This window comes from Myzus persicae, unplaced genomic scaffold, assembly GCF_001856785.1.
Source record: "Myzus persicae strain clone G006 unplaced genomic scaffold, MPER_G0061.0, whole genome shotgun sequence".
NCBI lineage: Eukaryota > Metazoa > Arthropoda > Insecta > Hemiptera > Aphididae > Myzus > Myzus persicae.
This window is the reverse complement of record NW_019104247.1, coordinates 43638-70712: the sequence shown is the minus strand read 5'-3', so window position 1 is coordinate 70712 and position 27075 is coordinate 43638. Positions and strand designations below refer to the sequence as shown.

Genomic DNA, 27075 nt, shown 5'->3' with positions numbered 1-27075 from the left:
GGACACGACGCATAGCTATAACGGCATTAATATATTATAATTCTTACGATAATAATATATGACTTGGAATTTGTTTTTGTTTTTTGTGTGTTCGTTTTGGAGGCCGTTTGAAATTTTTTGGCACGGCCGCCGCCGACCGTAAATAATAATATTGCGAATGTGGATTCGTCGCGACGCGCCATTCGACATCGCGGCGAAGTCGTTTTAGAGATTTTTATCGTTTTACGTGATTTTCTCCTTTCGATTTTTTAATTAGACGTTTTTGTACATTGTTATGCAGTTGATATAATATATTTATTCGATTTTCTATTGGACCGCTGTGATTTATCTGTTGTCGTGTGATTGATGTTTTGCTTACCGGTGCGCGAGCAGTAAAATATTGTTCGAAGTGACAATTGCTGCAGTCCGTTATTATAATTTATTATTTTGATTTTAATTTTCAGCGGTTCAGAATTCTTCAGAGCTTGACTTCAATTCATACATTATAATACATAATATATTTATATTATATATTATATTATATATCATCTATTTATTTTTCGTGTATTTTAAATATTACACGAAATTAATTATCGTTTAAATTGATTCTTTAAATTTATATTATTTCTAACCGTTGTTTGTGTTTCAGGTGTATATAGAATGGAAAACTTCACGACTTGTTTTTTCAACTAACCAAGCTGTATTGTGTAGCTGCCGTTGGCTTTTCGTCGTATAATAAATCACACGTTTCCACCTTAATATCTTACATATTATATAGTGCACCAATTCTACACGCTGTCGTACTATATTTATGGAAATCACTCACAGAGCAGATTTGATATACAATTATTATTTTATTCGCTAATCATTATTATTATTATAATTATTATTTTAAGCTATTTGTATTAGTAGTCGATTATTATTTTACATATTATATAGTTTTGTATTTAATAGCAATTGACATTCGTCTGCAACACTTTTCACTCGTCGTTATACGTTGGTCTTATGTTTTTTCAACGAAAACGTTTTGTTTCTGATTCAGCTGCTGTCTAATCAGCGGTCGTGGCGATGACGGACCAACAACAGGAACAGTATGAAGAGCAGCACAGAAGATGGTACGCCGAGTGGGTCCGGAAGCAATACGACGGACCGGGCTGCCGAGCCAAGATCGTCGGTCGGGCCAAGTACGAGCAAATAGTGCGCGCGGTCAGGGGCGAGCTGCGGCGCGCGGCCGACAACTCCAAATTTCGGTTCTGGGTGCGGGCCAAGGGATTCCGGATGGGAAGACCGTCGTCGGGATCAGTGACGCAAGCGGACGACTTGGACGTTTTGTACGTGGTGGACACCAGGAACAGCAGTACGGCGGTTGCGGCGCAGACGGGCAGCGGGTCCAGGCAGCAGCAGCATTTCAGCTACAAGAAAGTGGCCGTTGTCGACGAGTTTTTCGACATAATATACAGGGTGCACTGCAGCGGTGGAGGTGTTTCCGCGCGACACTCGGGACAAAAACGTACGCACCGAATGGTAAGTACCTTTTTTATAATATATATTTTACTTTGTTTTTGAGTCACCATAAATCAGTATTTACACTGTGGAGTATATGGTATAGTTAAGTACGTCAAACACATAACTTTTGTATGGTAGAGGGAAAGGTGATATAATTGCATATAATCTAACAACTTAAATCCAAAAGAATGCAGTTTTAAGGTATTTATATAATACCCTCCTCCACGACAAAATCAAAGGTAGTTAGATATAGCCTATAATAATAATGATAATTTTAGGAAAAAGTAATTTTAGGTGAACTTTTCAAATCTCCCTAATTCAAAGGCGTCGTAACTATGTTTATTAAATTATATAATAAAGTTATGTAAATATGTATAGTGAATTATAATAATTCATACACATATTTTATACATATTTTTTTTTATTGGTATTCGAAAATAATTAAACAATAGGTACCCAATAAGTACTTAAAACTCAATTTTCTGTAAGATAATTTTTTTAGATCAATTGTGTATAACATATACGTAGATCGTAGATGTATAACTACTACCTATATATACTATGTATAGAAGAATACATTAACGAGTTAAAAATTAAAATTAAGTTGAAACGTTATAACTAACTATTAAATAAATTATCGTTACTTTTTATTGAAACTTGCTAAAGTAGCAAAATGTAGAGTTTGACATATGCATGTTGTTAGGGGGTCATTCTCTTTGTAGATAGCCGGTATTAAAATTTAATATTATTTAAACTTTATAAGGTTCTACGTACAGGGCAAAAAAAATTGTAATCCACTCTCAGAGAAGACTATTTAATCTTTCTTCCCGACAGCCGCATAGACTATATAGTAATCTTTTCTCCTTTGTACATTGAATCTTTTACCTTTAATATCAACTAACTGAAACTTTTTCTCACTGAATGGATCTCAACATTCGATAACCATCCCGAATTCTCAATTTATTATAGAATTGTACCATCTCTCTCTCTCATAATTGACAAAAATTAACCAATTAGCCTTTTTCATTTTTAGGTACCATTCAAATTAAATATAATACTTGGCATAGGTAAAAGTTATATTATTACTATAGGCTAATAAATATATCATTTTGTATACTGTTGTACGTATTCGTATTCGTATAATGAATCAGTTTTCCTGTGAACCATTAATGACACAACATAATATAATATATCAATGTGTGGTTATTGTGTTAAAGGTCATTAAATAATAAGTCTCTTTTTATTCATTTTCATTTTATATAGTTAATGAGTAAATATTGAAAATATATCCAAGAAATCCACATAGAGTATTTGCAATGCAAAAAAAATCTAAGTAAGATACATTTCTTTGTTATTCATAAAAAATACATTTAAATGATTAGAATTAATTATTATTTATGGATCGATTTAAATTTGGTAACTATATATTTAATAATTTTGTATTTTGTATACATTAACGTATGTATGCCATAATATTATGTTATTTGTATTAAATTGTAAATACCTATGTCAATGAATTCTTACTTATATAGGTGTAGATCAAATACCTCAAATATTGAAGTTTATTAATATAATAATACCTATACTTTCTGTCACTTGTATTGGGTATTGGTTGTACCTATTCATACGAATACATAACTACAACATTTCATAAGTGTCAAGATATTATAATATTTATTAAAATCTCATTAATAAAAAAAAAAATTACAACATTTTTACATTACTGTAGTCTATAAGTACTTATTTATTAATTTAAAAAATGACTAGTAGCTTTAACTCTACATTTTAACTTTAGCTCCTTCTTTGAAAAAGTTTGACACATAACTCCAAACTTGAGAAAAATGACAAAATGAACATATTTTATAGGTACCTACTATGCTATTTAAGATATCAATTAGAAAATCAAATTTATTAAGTTGAAAATGTATCGGGTTAATTTTTACTGGAGTCATAAAAATTGTACTATACAAGTAACATTTAAAATTTAACTTTTTTTGTATATTTACTTAACGAGTTAAAAATTCTTTAACATTCCGAGCCTTGTTTAAATACTAGTATAATAGAGTAGAGACTGAGTATAATAACTATTGTACTTTATTATGAGCAGGTACATACCATGAACATTGGCATTTGTTGTCTTCGCCTTACAAATGAGTATAATATATACTAAATTTATGCTCAGCAGATCACTTGTAGCTAATTAATTATCTGTGTTTCTATATGGTTTTTTTGCGATCTAACTAAAAACACTCATAACTCGCTTAAAAACTGTATAGTAGAAAACCCATATAAAAATACAGATAATTTTCTTACCATAAGTTTAATAAAAAGTTGATTTACTCTAATTTGTAAAATAGCGAAGCTACACGTGACCTGTTAAGAGTAAACTTGCTATGTTACGCACTGGTAAGACGGAGACAACAAATGGCAGTGTTAGATACGTTCTCTTAAATAGTTAAATGTGTATATTTCGCTGCCATGTATTTATATTACTATATTATATTGCATATATTATTATAATATATATGTAGTATATATTACTATATTATATTGCATATATTATTATAATATATATGTAGTATATATTACTATATTATATTGCATATATTATTATAATATATATGTAGTATATATTATATTATTATATAGGGGAACACTATTTTTTTTTTTTTAAGAAATACGATCAATAATAATTTTATTTTTAAGCTTTTTCTAAAAAACATTATAATTTCTTGAATTAAAAGTAAAATTACATGTCTATCCCACACTTCGTGTATAGACAATGGTATTAGATTACTAGTGGTTTATTGTTGTTATTTTGTTTTTACTCAATACCATGTATGCTTTCACAGATTATGGAGACGTATGCTTTCCTACCCAGGGAGGCGGTGACAGCGTTTTTGATGGGATGTCCTCAGTGCAGTACCAATAACCCTACCTCGGCGTCTACGATCGACGCGTCCGTTGACAATGTACAACAGATTCCACTCTCTGCTACTAACGCTGAACTTTTTCACTGCGCTAATGTACAGCAATGGTCATCATCAACGTTTGCATGTTCTACTCCGGTAAAACAGAACGAGGAAATCAGTAGTGCTATAAAAACGGATTCTGGTGGTGCGCTCTCAACTGTCGCCATTAAAATAGCCACAGGGGCCGATAAAGAGAATTGTACGGATAACGAATGTCACATAGCCGTGGTTGCAGCTACAAAAGGCGGAAACAAGCGTAAACGTACTGTTCCGTTGAAACGCAACGTTCGACAGCCGTGCCAAGTCATAGAAGTCACCTCGGCCGCTTCCACTACAGTCGGTAACACAAGCTCGGGTAGTAGCACTTTGAAGAATAGCAATAGCAGCTGCACTCTGATATTATCATCATCGTCGTCATCGTTGTCGTCCCGCGCGGAATCGTGTAGTGGTATCAGTAGATCGAGTGGTGGTTGGTGGTCAAAATGGGGAGTGTGCAGTAATGGTAGCAGATTAAGCGTGAGTGTAGGTGGTATTGATTTTAGTGGTGTCAACAGTAACATGCAACCGTTAGACTTGTCCTCTTCACCACTATTAACAGTTTCACCCCCTCAAACGACGATCCGATCATCGTCATCTCCGTCAGTAGTCGTAGATGATTTTTTTTACAAGCGTAAAAGAGTACGGCGTCGACGTGTTCGACCGAAACGTTTGAACCGATCGTTATTAGGTTATCGCGGAGGTCATTACGAAGACGAAGACACGACAATAAGCGATTGTGATGGTGGTTATGAGGTAGTTCGAAATAGTTATCGAGGTGGCGGTAATGATGACGTTGGTAGTGGTGTTAACGAAGAGGTTGATGGAAGTATTTCGGATGAACAACATAATGAGGTAGCAGGAGAAAATGATTTAAGTGGAGAAGTAGACGAGGAAGATGATGGTCCTAAACCGGCTAAAATGCAGAAAAGAATGGGTGAAGGGATGGGTGATCGTAAAAATAACAACAACGATGACGATTATTATGATAAAGCGGCATCTGCGGTGACATTAGCAGTTACAACAACAGTGGAGGCTATAAACTGTTATACTGGTGACAGTGGACAAAAAATAGCTGAGGACGTTGTATCCAAAAATATAGTGATAGAAAGACCACCGGAAGAGATATCAGAAATACAAAAAGGATTCACTGAACTTGACAGAACCGAAGTGGATGAATCGGACAATAACCAAGTAAGGCAATATACATATTAAAATAATATATAAACCTAATTATATTAGTCGTACCACATTCAATACTAAGGAAAGTAACATATTTCATTGGGTGATTAATATTAATGCGTTTAAATTTTATGACACGCTTAGTTTGACACCAACACCGAATTGGGCCTGGGCAAAATCAGTACTATATTCGTGGAAGAGAGGGTGGTGCACGCTTGTACGTAATAGGGTGAGCCGCAAATAGTAGGAGGGAGAGAAAGGCCGAGAAAAGGAAAGGAAAAGACTGAGGAAGATGGATGACGGACGATAGGTCGACCGAGTAAGGTTAAAGGGAATGCGACTACTACTACTACTACTACTACTACGCTGTTATTACGATGGGCGATCGTGGCAGCGGCAGAGCCGGTTGCGATCGTGTGTGTGTGTGTCGCCTACACTGCCGAGAGCCGATGGAGCTTTGAGGATATTACGACTGATGATGACCGGGGGAGAGGGTGAGAACGGCAGCAGCAGCACCGGAGCGCATTAGTGTGTCGGCAGCAGAGGTGGCGGAAGGGTGTGTATAGTGACGGTGGTAGAGTCAGAGGGTAGTAGGGATTTGGGGATTTGGGCCGGAAGGAAGAAGAAAAAAAAAGGGAAAAAAGCACCAGAGGCAGAGGTTGGTGGCGAGTATGAGACGACAGGGGTGGTGGCAGGCACCGATAGGGAAGGCGGATAGTAGTGTGCGTAGTAGTATAGTGAGCGAGTATAGAGGAGGGTGGCGGTGGGACTTTGACGGCGGCGTGACGCGGCGCACGGGCCGAGTGCTACGGGGTACACCACCCTTGGTTAACAAGCGAGTGGCGGGTATTCGGTACTACTACCACCACTACTACTACCCTCTGCCATACGCACCGCAGTCGTTTCACCAAAAACCTCCCCTCGTCGACCCACGTATTATATATATACACGCGCGAGAGCGTTCTCTTCACCGCCTTCTCCGCAGTCGGTCACGATCAGGATTCTCTACCCTCACCGCTCATCACCACCCATACCACTATCACGCTATTTCCCTCCGCTTTTCCCATTCACTACGTATACGAAATCGGCAACGGACCCGACAAAGTCCTCCTCGCGTCGCTTTGGGGTTTTAGTCTCCTCACTCCACCTCCACCCTGACGTCCTTTCCATCGACGCCACCGTGTTCCTCTTATTTCGTTTGTGCCCTTCCTCTCCGCTAGCCACCGACAAAAGCCCCGTCGACTGTAACACCACCCATCCTGGTTTTGTGTGTGCTCCTCTTTTGCGCACTGCTACCCACCCACCCACCTACTCACTGCCTGCCAGCCACACAGGCTTTATCCGCCGACCTATATATATATATATATATATATATATATATTGTGTGCGTGTGTAGTCTCTTCGCGTAGCCATCACACACCTCCACCACCACTACCACCACCTCTCTACGGACCGCATGCCCATCACTGCTCGGTGGCAGCCATCTACACAAACCCCTGAGGCAAAACCTCTCTACCTCGCTTACTCAAGGCTCACTCTCTACTTTCCTCTCATCGTTACACATGCACGCACACACAAACATCCTGGGGAAAGTGTGGGTGTGTGTGTGTGTGTGTGTGTATGTCTTTCCCCTATATACCCAGACCCCCGAATACTATGTGTAGTAATAGTCGGAGGCACACACGTTTGGTCCCATCAATCCTCTCTCTCTTCCTTCAACCACTCTTCCACCTCTCATTGGCCACCACTTCCTCTTCCACTGTTTACTTTGACATGGGCACAAACCTTCCTCACCCACACACCACCACCATCACTGCAACGTGGCCTTTTCACCTCCCCCATCCTGCCAGTCTAGTCCTAACCTTGGTCGACGAGCTTCGAAAACTAATCCGGTACCACCACCACTACCGGCTACCGCCTCCGTAAACTACTCCCCCCCCCCCCCGCAACGGTCACTCGGTTACTACCATAGTGCGTTTTTCTTATTTCGGCCGTCGTCTTTTCCGGATGTGTACACCTAACTCACCATCGCCGCCGCTAAAGCATCAATATGCTTTGTGTGTACTGACAGCAGCTGCAGCTGACCGGCTTATTTCGGCGTGTGTTTACTCGTATTGTTCAAATTGTGGCAACTGTTTTAAGTTCAAATGACATCAAAACAAACGAGAATCCAATATCTCATTCCAATATAGTTAAGACATCCAATAAAACTTGCCACAGTAATATTGTGATTTTTGTGTTTTTTTAAAATTATTAATTAATCATGTATGAGTATATTCATGTATCACGAATATAAATGATACTAATACCTACAATAGTAAATAATTTTTTATCAATGTTTTAATCCATCATCAAACATACTAACGTAGGACTAAGTTAATTTTATGACACACGTTGTCAAATATTACATACTTATCTTATCTTTTGGTTATATATATGATATATAGTGAAACCCATGCAATAAAGCAGGGGGCGAAATATTTGTCTGGTACAGTATTTGTCAGGTCTAACAAAAATGTTCCACTTAAAATTTCGCATTGTACATTTCCATGCTAAATACTAGTAAATGTGTGTGTAAATATATCATTATATGTGTGTGTTTATTTAGTAAAAAATATCACGGACTCGTGTGCTATTTTAATCACGTTCATACAAACGCATTCGGTGTATTTGCATGCATTTGAATTTTTATTGAAGTTTATTTTATACGTATAAAAATATATTTAACAAAATAATTGCCGAAACCTTTATAAGACCCTCTATTTTTCACACTCACTTACCACCGTCGCCCTCATTGACATAAACTGGAATACTAACGATCATGTGTGTATGTGTAGTCCCCTCACTCGCTAGCACGCGTTGTCGTATTTGTAGGTATAGTGTTCGCGAGCTACGGTCGTGGCTCGTGCCCCCCGTCCCTTTGGAAAATGTCCGTGTTTATTTATTATTGGTTTTTTTCACCCACTGTTACTAAGGTGTGGTGTTGTGTACACTCTTTCATACACATACATATACTTCCTTACACTACACCTGCCGTCCACACCCACTATCTATACCTGAGTGTCGTTCGCCCGAGTAACAAAAACCTATATAATATGTTCGTGAAATCGATCTTTTCATGAAAAGTTAGCCGTTTCATTAAGTGGAAACAGCTTTTTCACACTTTATGAAACACTAAAATATTTCTCAAAATGGTCACTTTTCCATGAAATAGTCACTCCAATTTGGTCATCCACTTTGTGAAATAAAATATTAATCGCACTCTATTATTATTATTTATAACTTTTATCAGCTATTAGTTATACCTAATTATAGGATTTAGGGTTCGTGCATTTGCATGTTGTTTTTTTTTTTGAGGTGGTTGTAAATTATTCCAAGCAATATATAACATTGTTTTTGTAAGAATTTAAATTAAACATAAAGGTTGACTTTAAATATTTTCTAATATTTTGTCACATTTTAGGAAAAATACATACTTGAAAATGTGTTATTAAATTAATAATTTATTTAACAATTGCATTATTTATAAATGTAATATTGTATATAACGTGTTTAGATAACGTTTTAGAAAAAATATTTCACAAAATGAATTAGCATTACATAAGACTATGGGAAGTTTATTTATCGATTAATAATTGTTACCTATTAACAATAATGCATACATTGATGATTATAAACTTAATGATATTATCTAGATTCTATATTATACGAAGTATTAAAAATCAGTACATGTTCGGGTGTGTGCATTGCGGAGATTGTTATCCTAGTCCGACGCGCGGCGTCGTGTAATTGGCAAGCACCCAGGTTCTTTCTGCAGCATTTTATCTAAATAATTAAATTTTTTTTTTTAACTACTCAGGTATACTTACTTATTTTTTTTCAAAAACGGATGCATTTTTGTATAGATATATTTAAGTTGACTTAAATATTTATAAATATTACTGTATACCTTAGCGTAGGTATCTTTTTATAAATATAACTTTAAATATTATATTTCATGAAAAAAATCTATTAAGGTATTAAATATGATACTTTTTGAGCGGTGAATGTTTTATTAAACAAAGTGAATAATCACACAATGAAAAAATTACAAGATGTCAAATTGCCCTAAACATTTCATGAAAAAGTGTTTTTTTCGTAAAATATTTTCGTATTTCATGAAGTGTGAAAAAGGCGTTTTCATTTAATTAAATGGACAACTTTCCATGAAACGATAGATTTCACGAAGTGACTATGACATATAGGTATATCGTCTGTGGGATATTAACGCACCGGCAACCGAAGGATACTTGGCCGTCTCTGTAACGGCAACGATAATTTCAAATTCACACACTTTCGGTTCTACATTCACTTAACAATAGTCGTTGGTGCGACTGCGGCGGGGGGTGGCAATTGGAGGGGTGATGGCGAGCACGTGCGCTTCAATATACCCATATATGCACGTATCGGCAGCGGCGTTTTTCACTATACACGATCACACTACACTACAGTCCTGCACACTTTTTTCCACCCCACATACCAATCCCACTGCCACATATTATATACATACGATACACTTCTTCCCGTTAGTAAACTGGCCTATTTTTATTATAAATGTGTACGCGCCAAGTTTAAAGCGCATTTCTCTCTCTCATCTATCTTTCGCTATACGTTTCTCATTCTCGACTCGTATATGCGCACGTATTTTTTATATATATATACGTTTCCGGACACGTATTTTTTTTTCGTTTGCTTCGACCTTTCAGTACAGCGGGTCCGATATAGTGCCTCGGAGCGGTGGTGTCGGTGACGGGGGGTTTGGTAGACGGAGGGTTTATAGAGGATATAGTAAAGCTACAGCGGCGGTGGTCGGGGTCGTTTGCGCGCGCGGGGTACTACAGCCATACTCTACAACAGATATATATTATATATATATACATATATAGAGGTGCACATATATGGGTCCCAACGTACACACACACACACTCGTCGTCGAGTCTTTTGGTACGTACAGCGAGGGTGACGTGTGCGTGTGCGGGAGTGCGGGTAACGGGACCCTTACTTACTACACCACTCCGCGCACTAACCCTCTCGCCACCGTCGATACCCTTGTCACACCCTCCACCCTTGAACACACTCGCGCTGTATATACCGCATGCCGCTCTAAAAACGGACGACCACCCCCGATCCCTACACACCCGCGTCTCAACTTGTCTGCCTGCCTCGTACTCGTTATCCTTACGCGCGCACACACACCCACACTCACACATACACACACATAAACTCACGCATTCCTTCTTCTTTTTACTACCCACCTCCAACCACCCCCTCAGTTCTATGCCACTCACTCTCGTTCCTTTTATAGTACTGCGCGAATCGCACCTACCCTTCTATTTCGCTACTCTTGTAATACTATACATACACTACGATTTTACTATAATATTTGTTGGCGTGTTGTACCCACTCATGACATTATCATAGTACACTATACTATACATATATGCACGAGAGTCTGTCCGGCTATGTCTGTACAGCTGCTATACTACAGCACCCGGCAACGACCTATCGGCGGTGAGTCGCGCTCGCTTCCCAAAACGTTATTACGCTTTGCGGAATATAATTATAATATTAACCAGGCATAGAGTTGGAACTACGTTGTGGAGAAATGTATTCTGGGCCGGAAAAGGATCTTTGCTGTTGATACGGTGTGCGGAGGGAAAGCGAAAGGTAATACGTCGTCGTCGTCGTCGTCGTCGTCGTCGTTGTCGTCGTTGTCGTCGTCCAGCCGGGCAGCCGGTCAGTCGGTGGTACGATGCGAGGGTGTAGCGGTGGCGGTGAATGTGACGGTGGTGGAAGGTAGATACCTACTATACCGCCGTCCTCCAAAACTGGGAACATTCCCCCTTCTCTTTCACTCTTTCTACACCCCCGTCGCCCCTGTTCTCGGCAATAGCAGCAGCAGTGGAAGTAGTAGTAGACCCTTGTTGCCGACAAAGTTCCCCTTTCCTCTTCCATCGCCACCACCGTCGCAGCAGTAACAGCACCAGCTGTCAGTCCTTCTTCGTATAGTCGTTTCCTCTCCTTACCACCGCCCCTGGGACACACAAACCGCCCCCTCTCCTCTAGCCACGTCCCTCTACACTTCTACTACTACACTATATACGTACCCCATTCCTCATGTTCTATACGTACTTCCATTACCGTCCGGCCCAATATTACTATACAACAGCTAAAGCTATACCCTGCGGCGGCAGCAGCCGACGTCATCAACGCTACTGCCTCTACTGTTTTCTTCCACCACCCCCGCCACCATCGTTACCAATCTACTACCATTTCCGCCACCAACAGAGCAGTTTTATTTTTTTTCTATAGGCCCTTACACCCACCGCCTTAGAAAGCCGTTTGCTACCGTATACAATGCAATCTTTCACACGACACTAAACTTCGTCCGCCACTGCTAAAAATTATTTTGCCCCTACGGCTACCACTTTATCATCGTTTTTCGAGTAACCATCTACACTAAATTACGCTGTATGTGTATAATGTGAATAGGATGGTAGTACATTCTCAGATGAAACCGGGCACGACCACTGTTTATTGCACACTTTAACACTTATACGATTCACTACAAATACCCACGGTAATTCAGTTAATATCTACGTTACAATATTTATGAATAGTATTATATGTAAATACACTAAATTCGTGAGATTTTAGGCATTTAAACCACCTTGCCGCATTTAAATCTAACATAATTTCTCCCGACGTATTCCACCCTTGGCATTCTATTGTACTCGGCGCAAACGGATTTCACTTTCACCCACGCGCATCGACCTAAATAATTGCTGCTATAGCCGTTGAAATCTCGCGTATTAATTTGTATCATAGAAAGTTTATTAAATTGTACAGTATACAAAAATTGTGTCCCTCCACACCCTTGACACATGTCACTGTTGTGTATCGTATACGAAACTTTTTTTTTAATACACGTAATACCACGAACATTATGAACACTAGCGCACAGCTATCGTTGGTATCTCTTATTATTGTATACATTTCATTTTTCACTGTCGTTTCCTTTTTCTCTTTTATCGTCATTTCATCCGTTCGCAATGTTTCTTTTTATATTCTTACGTTCATATACGGTACACAACCAACATACTCTTCCGGGTTTAGCTGTGTATAGGTATATAGAAAGCCAGAGTAAACGTTGTATTGGATGTATGAATATTTTTTGCTATCACAAATTCACAACGACTATGCGCGAGAAAAAAAGTATATGTTGCCACGCGTTTTCCCGAATAACGTCATCCTATACACACACATACATATATATATATTTTTTGTCGGTGTATCTATCTATAGGTATATTTAATATATATGTATATACTTCGTCAGTGTATCGGCATTTCCACCCTCCCTTTCGGAATTCGAACAAAGTCCCCTTTTCACCCACGTTGCCGCCATCAGTCCAGAATCGAACGACGTATCCTCCTCACTCACCCGCCTCCCAGAATGAAATCTATGATCTAGTTACAATTTCAGTTTTCTGATCACTGGTGGTAGGAATTTCGATTTCAAAAATGGCTTAAACGAAAATCGTATTCGAATTCGTTTGTTTTCTGACGTACTATATTACGGTGTGTTCGTTTCACCGAATATAATTGTGTTTCTATAGCATATCGGTCGGTTAGTAGCTCTATAAAATGTCGTTATAGGAAATATTGTTGAGCAGAAATAGATTAAAGTATTTAACACCAATTTATCAGTTCGTGTTGTTATATTAGTAGCGTAGTCTGAGTGTTTCATAATTCATATTATACATAGGCCATATATTACGTATATGTGTGTTTAGAGTAGGTAGTCGTATTTTTTTTTTTTTTTGACCGGTGTCTAATTGTAACTGGGGAGAATATCGTATTATGTTACCACCGCACCCACTACTAAAATATTTGTCCGGTGTTATATGTAGCTTTATAGGTAATGGTTATGTTGTATAATATAGCATGTATATATTTTATAAGTTAATCGTTTGATAAATAAAACATATAAAATGTAGTGATAATAATGACAGTTTATAGTGTATAGATACACTTTTGACAAAAACCACGTCATTGTCGTAGTGAACGTAACGCTTTTGGCGGTGGCGACGGCGAAGGCGACATAGGCGGTCAGTCCTCATCAGTCGTCAGTCGGCAGCCAGCCAGCCAGCCAACGACACGCACCGAGCTCTCATACTCTCTCTCTCTCTCTCTTATACTCCGTCTCGACTTAACATTTTCGCGCATTAAAATATTTTTCTATTGAATATTTATTTTAATCGGGAAAATGTATTTGGACAGTATTACAAAATGCATTTAATGCTGTTTTCGAAATGCAATATAAAAGATTGTTTTTTTAAAAAGTTAGATTTTCTTTCGTAATATATTTTTATAATACCTAATTATAAAATATTACTTTTACAGTTTAATTCGGGCTCTTAGTAAATAGCGATTCTAGTTAATATAACTAAACTATTAATTCACTTATTGTGTTATTGTATTTGTCGTCAGTTTATTAGAAAATTAATTCAGTTAGTAAAATATTATTTGTGAAAAACTTTTTTAATTGAACAAAAAATAATCCAAAATGAACTAAACCACTGTGAGACGTGTCGATAATTATTTAAATCTTTCTAATACGAAAGCAATTATGTCAGCCAAGCGGAAGCAAGGACTAAAGGTAATAATAAAACTATATTTACTAAAAAAAAAATGCTTTTTGTATACATAATAGGTATACTCTCTGTAAATACGAAAGTAAAAATGACAAGTGTTTTTTCTTGTGTATGAATATTTAAAGATTGTTGTAAAATTTTGTATTAGAACGAAATAATATAAAAATTTAATCTAATTACTATAATATAATATGTAAGTAAATTCGATGAAAGAAAAAAAGCGTTTTGTCAATATGAGGTTGTGGTACACAAAAGTAAAACCATAAATATTATTGTTTTAAATAGGTGATAACGGATCGTTTGTTGTTATTATTATTTATTATTAATATAACATCGACGGTGGTAGCGGTAAACGGGTAGAGTGAATATGTGTATACATTATTTAAATTTTATCTCAATGTTATCAAAACAGCGGCGCCCGCCGTCGTCGGCAACCGTCGCCGCCGCCACACCCGCTCCGCCGCCACAACAACGCGGTGATAACATGTTTTTTTGGCGGCAAATTGTTTACCCACATTTATGCAAACTTTTAATTTTATTTAATTTTTGGACAATGCACGTTTTTGTTCTGTACCCCACTTAGCGTCTGTGATGTGTATACACTTGACCATCGCTGTCGTCACTATTATAACGGACCTTCCCTCCCCCCTCCCCCCACCCATCACCACCGTCACATCCCGTCCACCCCAATACCACCCCCACACACCCACTATACCTCCTAATGCTCCGGCTTCCGCTAACACCGCCGCCGGGCCGTTCCCGACGCTGTCAAATCCTCACCCCTCAGTGGTCCTCTCCCACCCCGCCACCTACACCACCATCACCACCCTCGCCTTTATCGTCGTCGTCGTCGTTGTCGTCGTCCAAAATACACACTACACAACTATGCCACAGCGGGCGGCATGGTTGACGGTGGCATGGAGACGGTAGTGGTAGCGGCGGAGGTACTCGTCCTGCTGTCCCGCTACCCACCACCGCTTTTGCCAACACCACCACACTTCTACCTCGACATACAAACACATACAAGCGCAAGCGCGCACACAAATACCAACGCCACTACACCCCCATACCCCCCTACCACCATCATCGTCGCCACCGCCAACCCATCACACGACTACTCACCCCATCACACGCTGTTGTTCCTTCTCTATACATTCTACACTACTATGTAATATCCTTTGCCGGAGGACGAATACACTCACATACATGCACACACACACACACACACACACACACACACACACATCACATACATCACACACATACACACACATACTCACACGTACATATATATACGCATAGGACACACGGGACCACTACCACAGAACCGGCGGCAATGGGACCAGGACGGGAACGACGAAAAGCCCTCTTTTACCCTCAAACTCTACCCACGACCACCGCTCTGCTCTACTCCACTCTACTCTCTCTCTCTTCACAAAAGTTAGTAGACCCTACTGCCGCCACCACCACCACGCCACTCGATCGTCACGAACCATTACTATTATATATATAGCACTACTTACACCCCTGTGTACGTGTATGTGTGTGAAAACGCTTGTGTAAGTGTTGTGCACAGCATAAAACCTTTTTACTTCCACCACCACCACCTCTGTTTTCACAATCACCACGCCCTTCTCTTTCTAAGATAACAAATTTTACTTGGAGTATACTAGTATACTTTTTCTAAGACTTGTACTAGCTCGTTCTCGTCTCATAACTTCCAAGTAAACTCTAGTTACAATGTCACTAGGGTCACCCCTATTTCTATCAACTACTAACCGTTAATTTATTTTTTTATTCTCTATAGACACTGCAATAACATAGATATCAATATTAATACATACATCGCACATACATACCACACATTAGCTTTCCCCAATAGATTTCGCCTATATATATACACAGCCGAAATATATTTTATAAGATTTAGGAAGTGATTATTACAACTTACAAGTAATGACCATCATTATAGTACATTCAACTCGGCACCACTTATAAAGTGTAGTAGTATAATGTTCATTGTAGGTATATAAGACGTTGATAAAAAAAAATTGTAATCAATAATATTAAAGATATTGAATGTGATTTGTGTTTTTGGTAATCATATGAATACCTACTGCAGTATATCTCGCTCACTCAATAAATCTTTTGCTACTCACTATACTTGTTCATAAAATAAATAATGTTCATATTTTTAACAACGTTAGGCGGAATATAATATCATTTACTAGGTATATATACATTATACATAAGTGTATACCGAAATTGAATTTCTTCGTCTTATATACCTAGTAGTACCATAACTAATAAACTAGAACGTTCGCAGTCGGTATATAGTTTGTGCGGTGGTGGCAGTCGGGGTGTGCGTTTGTGGTGACGTTGCGGACGGGTTGCAGAGGGGGTCGTAGGGGTGTGGGCGCTACAGTAGGACGTTTGCAGGACGGGTGGTAGTGGAGGCAGCGGCGATGGCCCAAGGGTTCACACAGGGATTGTCACACCCCCACCACTCCTACCTCCCACACACCATCGCCGACAACAAATTCCGGCGGCACCACCGTTCTCTCGTCACAACTCCTCTGCCCTCTCCACCACCACATATCCCCATTATCCCCCAGGAGAAAACTCATCAGTTCTCTGTGTACGCGTATACACATATACACACATATGCTTGCGTGTGCGTATATGTGTGTTTGTGCGTATATGTATGCGTGTGCGTATATGTGTGCGTGTGTGGGGGGTTTTGCGACCGCACCACCTATCCGGCACGGCCCCGAAGGCCCTTCACGCATCCGTTTTATATATATATATATGTACGTATATATTGTATATGTCCTATATAGCCGCTGCTGTTGGGTACCCTATTCCCAACGTACCCCTCTGCAAGCCGCCCTCTCTGTTATCCCAAACACCAATACCTCCACCCCCCTTCGTCCACCAATGTCGACAAAGCTCAACCGGAAGTGGCAGCACTACCACTGGTAGGTAGTGGTAGTGGTGGTGGTGTTACTAATCCCCCCTCCCCCATCACCCATCACAGTGTCGTCGTCGTTGTCCTATGCTGAGCTATATTGCTGTCGCCGTCAGCGTCCCACTTCGCCTCCCCCCTATCTTCAAAATTCTACTTTACCCTCTTGTGTTTCGAAGAAACCCTAGTAGTAGCAGCAGTAGTAATAGAATCAGTCCTGCTGTCCAAACTCATCTCGGACCCACTATACCCCCCATCTGATCGTTGCCATATCGGACACTCTCCAACACAGCCATTCTTATTTAATAGTTACTCTTCAGTTACCTCGCACTCCCGGACCACAAATATACAGAATCAATACACCCGCAGCACAATCGGTAATATTGTCTTGATTTCCCGAGTCCCAAGATACCCGCAGAGTAACATGTATATATCATTTTCCGATCTGGCCACATAATGTATTATTTTAGGGAAACATCCTATCGCATACCACCTGTCGCTTAAAAAGTGTGTATATAATATGTTTTTGTTTGGTGGAAATTAAAAAAAATTACCATAATTAATAATTATTATTACGTTCTTTTATCTGTTTTTATGTTTCTACGTAGGAATATATAAATATAAATGTTTTTGGTTGTATCTTGCTAATTATGATTTGGCTCTATATAGTTAATAATAATAATAAATTAACCTTATAATTACTGACCTTTAGGCAGTAGTATAGTTTTGTTTTATTTCTATACCAACTTGCGTCCGTGTAATAGCAACTTTGTATTATTATTTATTACCGTATTGAAAATAAGAAATATTTGATAAATAATGGATTGGGTTTAATTTAGTTAAGACAAACCATTTTTGTTACACAATTTAATAATTTATAAACATAATAGTTGTAAAAGAAAGAATAATTAGAAACACTTTATAAAAATTCAGAATTACGTACCAAAATTAAAATATGCGGAGTTAAAAAAAAATGATTCTCTCATTATTTAATATTTAATAGTTTAATTCTTACCTAAAAATGAATAATACATATTTAAGTCACACGATTGTGGTTTATGACGGTAACTTAATTTTTTATAAATCTAGTCCAGATCCGTTATATTAGTCTTATACTAGGTACTATAATATTATCTACTCCATCACATAAAAATAAACTAAATTACACTATAATATTATACATATATTATTAAAATATTCATTTAATATGATTATCTAAATTTCGATGTATTGGTACACCCAGTCATATTTTGGTAAAATAAGTTATTTAATTATATTTCACTACAGGTTTACTGTTTAGGTTTTGTTTACTTTTAAATTGTGCAGTAGGTCCTATATTATATTATTATTAAATTAATTAATATAATATAACCTACAAAGATAGTAGGTATTTTCATTATGATTTTGTATTATATTAAAAGTAGGACAGCCACTTTTTTAAATTACAAAAACTGTAAGTCAAATTATTATACTTAAATATACATTTTTCAAATTCATTTGATACTGCCAATTATTGTAATTATAACTATTACCTATAAACAACATCGAAGCTAAAATCGTACAAATTAATTCTCAGAAATGATTTTTTTAACATTTTTAATGAAAAAGTTATGATCAATTTATACAACTAAAAAGTAAAAATGTTACAATTATCTTATAATCTGAGCTTTTTAATTTATATTTAATAAAACAAATTTCTCGATTCACACAATACAAATTTTTAAATAAAAAATTAAAGGTAATACACACCAAAGTATAAATAAAGGAAGATTAATATAATTATAATACACAATATTTTATACAAATAGGTTTATGTGCCCTCACTCCCCAATTGACATATTTAAAACAGTGGGACATAAAAACAACAATATAAATTCTAGTATAATATAAGGTCCCCTTAGAAAGCATTTTATACATTTATTTATTTTTTCATTTTTAGTGTAAATACGACGAATTTTAATCGTAAAATATCATGTTATCTTTAAACCGAAATATAAAACACTTTAAATCAATAACGATTTTACATTCATAGGTAGGTAGGTATACCTCTTTAATATACCATTTATATACCTATACTATTAAATACAAATATACAGTTAATAACATATTAAAATAAGTAAATAAAATATTAATCAATACAAATTGCGTAATGTACATGTACGAGTAGGTATAAATATTCAAGCTCAGAAAATTAAAATTTTAGATTTTGAGCAAAGTATAAAAGTATTGGTTTTTATAATAATGTTTTCTAAAAAAATGTTTTGTATAGAATTAATAATCAAAAGCTTCTTGATAAATCTATTTATAGATCAAAAAATCTAATTTCAATTTCTCAATAGTTTTTGTAAGCTCGAGGACAAAATCCGGAAATTGTCGAAGAATGTTTTCAGCAATAAATGTGGCTTTGACGAAATTTCAGCGATGAGATTATATATATGAGCTCAACTAAGAATCGTTTAATCTTTAATGGGATATGGTGATGATACATCACCATCAGGTACCCACTGTTGTGTATTACTTTGAAATTGAATAAAATAACATCGTTAACGTGAAGCGAGAAAAATGTCAAGCCACCTCCTTTGTATCTTATCCGAATTTGTAGTTATAGTTTGTTTACAAATGAATTATTTAAATCGTATTCTACATTATTAAAGAGCACCATGCCGATTTTTCAAATTTTCCGAAATTCTATAAAATTTTAAAATTTTATTTTATATTTTAGTTGCTACATTAATTATAATAATTTTTCATTAATCTACTGCTCGATTCCTATTTACTATTTAGTATTTAGTTTATTATAACTATTTATGATACAGTGTATTATATCGACAAAAAATTAAATCACAAGAATAATTCTTAGGTCTTCTAGAAATGTCGGATTTTGACAACTATTTTTTTTTATCTGAAAGAAAAAGACTTCCTGTAGGAAGCATCGAACTCCGATTTTTCATTTTATTTCAAATAATGGTATAATATAATTTCTTAAAATAGCTTAAAATTGTTGAAGAAAAATAATAAAGTTTGAGATTAAAATATTGAAGAACGAATTTCAATGAAGTTCTGAAGAATATAACATTCTATCAAATAAAAAAAAATTATGAAATTTGGTTTGATTCTACAGAACAGGATCATTATTCTCATAGAGCGTATTTTTGTAGACAAAATTACATTGGCACCGTGCGCTTTGCAACGTAAGAATACAATTAAGTACTCAATTTGAAAAGCATTATGATATTATATTATTGTACACAGGTATAGTCAAGTTAACTCATCATATGTACTAAATAACCATATTTAAAATAAATACGCTTTATTACTGCATTTAATACTATTATAACCTATTTTTAGTGCTTACCTTTAATTGTATAGGTACTTTTTTTAAGAAAGAATGCAATTCGCATGTATAATATTATACAAAATAAATTCATATGTATATTATAATGACGAGAATAAAATATTTGCACCTAAAGTACCTACTGAATACTATTAGAAAAGTTGAACAAAACAAAATTATATCGTCAATTTAAATGACTTATTGGCTTTTCTACGTGCAAATTATTATGTATGTGTTGTCATACCATGATCGAAGACAACACATTTATCAAACCCGAGTACTTTATATTGGTAGTTAGAAGTGCTAAATACCCCACCACCCGAACTTTTTCAAAAACAAATTAAATTTCAGGAATAATTGAAATTTAATTTATCAATGTTCAAATTATTGTTAACAATCAAATGTGATTCTCTCACAATCGGAATGAAATCCTGTTACGATGAGTCTAATGTCTTTAACCATAACTGAAGAATGTATACCTACCTGACACTCCCGCCTACAAAACGAGAGAACATTTAATTAATAGGTAGTTTCAATAGGCATGTTATAAAAATAATTTTAGTAGGTACTTAATTGAATACGTGAATGTCTTTGTACATTGTCAAATATGTATACATACGTTACTAATGGTCTTATTTTTCATATGAATAAATTACAGATATCAAAACAAATAAACACGTATTAGTCATTCTAAGTTTTTCTTGAATAATTGTATTATATTATTAATATAACTCTAATATTAATATTACAACTTTCAATGAAACAATAAACATAATACTTTATAATTATGTACTTCCCTATTTTGTAAGTTTTGACGAATACATTATATATTAATATATTGATATATTTAATTTCTACTTTCTAATTATTTTTCAACATCGCTACTAACAAAAACACACTCGAGAACAAATAATAATAATATTACACTTACTTGACCTACAGGTGTAGGTCTATTATCGCATCGAAAAGATGACTAAATAAATCGTACAGTATACCATGTACCTATATTTAATATTATATTGAAACTAAAAAACACCGTAAGTTGTACTAAATTAAAATTTTACTACTTGTTTTAAAGTCAAATTTTAACAGATAACTAGAATATTTGATTAAAAATTTAATTTCTTTAGGACTTGAATCTGTAAAACTTTCTTGAGATTACTTTCTTCCGGGAAAATACCTTTGTATTATGTGTTTTGTATATGTTGTTGTATCTTTTAAGGTAAACGGATTAATTACACTATACTCAATTGTGATGTATACCTACTTCTTTACTAGTATAGGCACACACTACCTACACACGTCTCAAATCCGTAGATACTATACACACGAACTTATAATTTCAAACTACATGATATTTTGTTTCTAGGTTTGCCCAAAAAAATGGCTGTTAAAAAAAAATCCACGTAATTCTATTAAAAAATTTGATTGTTAAATATTTTATGTTTCAGAAAACTTCTTAAAATAAAATAAATACAAAAATTATTGTAGTTGATACTTATACTAGTATGTACAATTCAAACATATCCTGGGCGATCCATTCGATGTAATATGACATTTTGTTAACATAGATTAAGAAACCATTTGAGTTTTTAAAAAATATTTTTTTTACATAATTTTAAGTCATTAAAAAACAAAATATCTTAAATTTATTATCATTTTTGATTTTATTTTTTAACTAGTAGTTTATGTTTATGAGTAGGTAGGTATTTAAAGTCTTAAAGAGCAACACAAGGGTACCCCGCAAAATGTTAACCTACCACCTCGCTTATTTAAACATTAAATATTAAAAATTTATATCCAATAAACTACTGGTCCAAAAATTGATTATTATAAACCGAAATTTTAGAATAATATTTTGGTTAGGAGAATTAAATTATCATTTAAAAGAGTACAATACATTTTTAAAAATTATAACGATGAAAAGCAGTATAACAATTTTTTTTCCATAAATGTTAATATTTTATGAAATAATAAGTGTCTTATGACAAAAAGGTTCACATTCAGTACATAACTATTAGATGTACAAGTTTAATGGCAAAAAAACACAATTATAGTGATACCCTTTAAACAAATGTTTTTTTTATGATAAGTGTAGCACTAGTGTATGTGCTATACAAGTAATAAATCAAATTTTTTAGAAATCTATATTCGATGTAACTATTAGTTACAAGTTATAAAACAGAACTACGAGTCGAATAAATAAAATTAATTGTTGTGGTAAAAATCAATAAAATATATTTAGTAAGTATAAGTTGTAAAACAAGATACGTGGCTATTGCATAAAATGAAAATTAAATTATACAACTTTATTCTGGATTAAGTGTGAAAAGATGTTAATAATCAAATCAAAATTCATTCAAAATGACCCTAATCATAATATCATAATCATCTTATTATCGTCTTCAGTCCTCAAATACAATAACAAGCTTACATTTAAGAATGTTTTTCGTTCTAATCACAGTTTATTTAACTATAAATACAGAATGTTTTTAACATTTTGGTTGATTTAATGAGAAAATATTGTGGCTAAATAAAATGTTTTTTTCTAGGAAAAGAGTGCAGCTCTGCATTCGCCCATGAACAAAAGAATTAATGGGAATGGTCACCATCCTTATCATATGCATCACACATCCAGGAGTATAATGAATGGTCTTGCGACGTCCTCATCAGCAACATCACTATCGGTACTAACAGAAAATAATATTTTTTATTTTATATAAAAGAATAAGCCAATTATTAGACTTGAAAAAATATTTTCATTCAATAATGATTGTTTTCATTTTTAAGAAAAAGCATGCATTGGTTCGTAAAATTATATTTGAAAATTTAGAATGAAACTCAATATGCTTCAATAATTAATTCCATGTCAAAATTGAACTATGCTACCAATTTAACTTGGATTCAAAGAATAAATTATACAGTTATACGTTATAATATTTTCAGAAGTCGTTGGACACAATTACTACTAGCAGTAACAGTCACCATAATTTCCATCGGCATTGGTTAGATATGGCAAACGATTCTGTAAATAACACTAATATGATGGACGTGGACGGATCGGCGGATGACAACTCTATGGCGGCCGCTGCAGCCGCGGCTGCTGCTGCTCTGCTGTTTAGCCCTCCATCATCCGTCGGCAGTGGTATTTCACCAGGTGGACCATTGTCATCCTTACATCCCAATTCGCATCTTGCCCATCACCATGCCTTGTCACCACTGGCACCACTCGCTATGCCACCTCATTCAGCTGCAGGTATTGGGTTGACGCCTGCGCATCATCATCATCACCAGCACATCCAACAGCAGCTACAACAGTATGCAGCGGCCGCTGTTGCTGCAGCCACCGCAGCAGCTGCAGCTGCGGCTGCCGCATCTTCAGCTGGTGATTCGACATCACCACCCCCGAATTTGCCACTATCTTTACCTCCAATGGCACATCATTACAGCCAAAATAACAACATAAGTGGTACGAACAAACGTCGAAGTACTAGTGGTACTGGCTTGACGGTACAACAACAGTTATACCGGAGAAGTGGGACTCCTACGTCTTCCACTACATCATCGCCTTCGCCAAGATTATTGAATTCTAGTGAGTTATTTATTCTTAATAAGACATTCAATAATGATATTATTACAGTTTTTAGTAATAATTAGTATAAAATTGTTAAAATATACATTTTATTTTGTAATTTAGAAAATGACGCTGATACAACTACAAGTGGTACTGGTTTGCAAGAAAATAGCAGCTTCTCGACATCGGGACTTCCAACTACTACGACAACTGTACTTTGGCCACCTTTGGGACTTCTTACTGCAGCACATCAACAGCATCATCACAGTATGACATCACCTCCAAAATTTCAGCAACTTTTTGGTTCATCGGTTAACTCTCTGGCCACAGTTACAGCTGGATCACAAGTCCTACCATCATTGCCACCACCACCAATTTCATCGCCTTCGTCTTCATATCGACTACCGTCCAAAGAAACAAATGGTATGGTAGTGACTACCACTAACGGTATTGTTACTGGTAACGATATTGGAATTGGAACTGGTACTGAGAATGCAATGAACGCAGACGAAGATGACACAGCAATTGATGACGAGGAAGATGAAGAAGATGAGGAGGACGAAGAAGAAGAAGAAGAGGACCTAGATGATGACGATATTGAGGAAGGAGAAGAAGATGTTGATGAAGAAGAAGGAGAAAGGAATGCAGATGGTGGAGATGGAAATGGTGCACAAACTCGGCGATTGCGCAGGCAACAAGTCAGACGTTTACGACAACTACAGCGTGCTGCTAACGGAAATAACAATACAAATGACGGTACTGATTCTGGAATTACTTCAAGCTACCGCCAACATTGGCAACAACCTTCTACTACCACAACTTCTGCCAACTCTCTATCACAACAACCACATCAGCATTCTATTGGATCATCTTCTCAACATCATATAGATCCGGAACGTTTAAAAGCATTCAACGTGAGTTTTTTTTTGTTTTAAAAACAAATTATCAGTTTTATTAATTTCTTAATGAATTATTTCCAAAATATAGATGTTTGTCCGGTTGTTCGTGGATGAAAATTTAGACAGACAGGTGCCTATCAGCAGACAACCCAAAGACAAGGTACAGGCAATTATTGACTCTTGTGGACGTCAGTTTCCTGAGCTTTCAGATAGGTCACGTAAACGCATCAGAACCTATTTGAAGTCGTGTCGTCGCAATAAGCGAAACACACCACAATCTGGTGGTGTTGTTTCATCATCGCCTCCTCCTACTTCTAATCCGTGGCCAGCAAATGGTTCCTCTTCTGATCCAACAACGCAGCCGGTATGTACTTCTGAGTTTCTGATTGTAAATACCATTGATTTTTGTTATTTATACGGTTTTTACAATATTTGTTATATAGCAAAGGCCCACGCCAGCCCATTTAACAAGTGCGCAGGCTGAAACTATACTAGCAGTAGCTTGTCAGCGTGAGTCGGATAATGCCCGACGAATGCGTCTTGGTCTAGAACCCGTTGCACAGCCTTATCCATATTCAGTTGCTTCAACTTCGGCATCTAATGTATTTCAACAACCTTCTGGTACTCTACAATTGAACCAAAACGGAAGTGGTGGAGGCACATTGCAAATGTCGTCGACGTCATCAGATGAAGACGCCGGTGGCGGTGACAGTAGTTTTGAAAAAACGTCCTCTAATGCTATTGAGGCTGACACTGAGCATCGCAATAGTAACGACGATGCTGAAAACCGTGATGGTTGTGACCGCCGGGAGGTTAACGAATCTATTGAAGCGGGTTCTGAAGGCGATTCGGCAAATATGTCAAACACCGTTAATGACGAATTGAATTTGTCAATTGTGACTTGTGGAGCAAGCGTTACATCTTCATCTCCTAATAACAATGGTAAATAAAAGGCAATATTGGATTGTGGTTACATTATTATAGTATGTAGTAAATGAGCTGTTAAATTAAATTGCTGAAATACAATAGGTTGTTCAAAGTAAAAAATGTAATAAATGTGTGTGTAAACTCGTTTAATGATTTATTGTTTTTGAATAATGCCCACAGAAACTGCTGGACCGACCGACCTCAGTGTTAATAAAACTTCTTCTGCTACCACCAACAGTATGGGTACAAGTACTGTGGCTGCTATTCAACCAGCTCCGACAGTAGGCGGATATAATATGAGCGGGGCCGGTTTTAGGGGTCTCTCCACAACAACATCAACTACAACAGTCAACCATCGTCGAATCAGCAGTAACAACTCATCCTCAACTACTGGTATGCTACAGCTGTTTCCAACCATGAACACGACATCCAGTATCTCCAGTGGTACTACGCCCACGCTTCCGATACAACCATCGATGCTTAACCAAACAACACCACCAGCACAACCAAGCAGTAAGCTTTTGAACAAAGCCGACGTGGTAACTGTAAGACAACTCATCGCTGGCTACAGGGAATCAGCGGCTTTTTTATTGCGTTCTGCTGACGAATTAGAACACCTTTTGTTATTACGAGGATAATTTCGATTATAAACAAGTGTAGAATAGTCATTAAACGTGTTGAATTTTTTTTTTTAATAACTCTGTCTTTGTGTAAAGTACAAACAATTTTTAACTAATTTGTGATTTTTTTTTATGTGTGTGTGTGTGTGTGTGTGTGTGTGTGCAATGCATAGTCAACATTTAAAATCCAATGCTGTGCATAGTGTACGATTTGTTATTACTTCTTCATTAATAATAATATTGATGAAGAGGAGGATGACATAGAGTGTACCTATGGCACACGGTAGGATTATTGACGTGCACTATTTGTCTATTTATATTATATTGTTATTGAAGTGAAAAATAAACATAACATAAATATTATAGTATTATGACTACTATTAAAT

General features: G+C 36.2%; 1 protein-coding gene across 2 annotated transcripts; it reads left to right on the top strand.

Moving 5' to 3' along the window:
* On the top strand, positions 1-27075 carry LOC111040447 (serine-rich adhesin for platelets-like). 2 transcript variants are annotated; one of them, XM_022324368.1, is made up of 9 exons: positions 1-1503; positions 4338-5687; positions 23222-23356; positions 23616-24261; positions 24367-24510; positions 24574-25157; positions 25231-25506; positions 25586-26084; positions 26250-27075. In XM_022324368.1, the coding sequence occupies exons 1-9, from the start codon at positions 1048-1050 to the stop codon at positions 26705-26707; spliced, it is 4548 nt and encodes a 1515-aa protein (XP_022180060.1). In that variant the 5' UTR covers positions 1-1047; the 3' UTR covers positions 26708-27075. The 2 variants fall into 2 exon arrangements, with proteins under 2 accessions (XP_022180060.1, XP_022180059.1); XM_022324367.1 differs by having other exon boundaries at positions 24367-25157.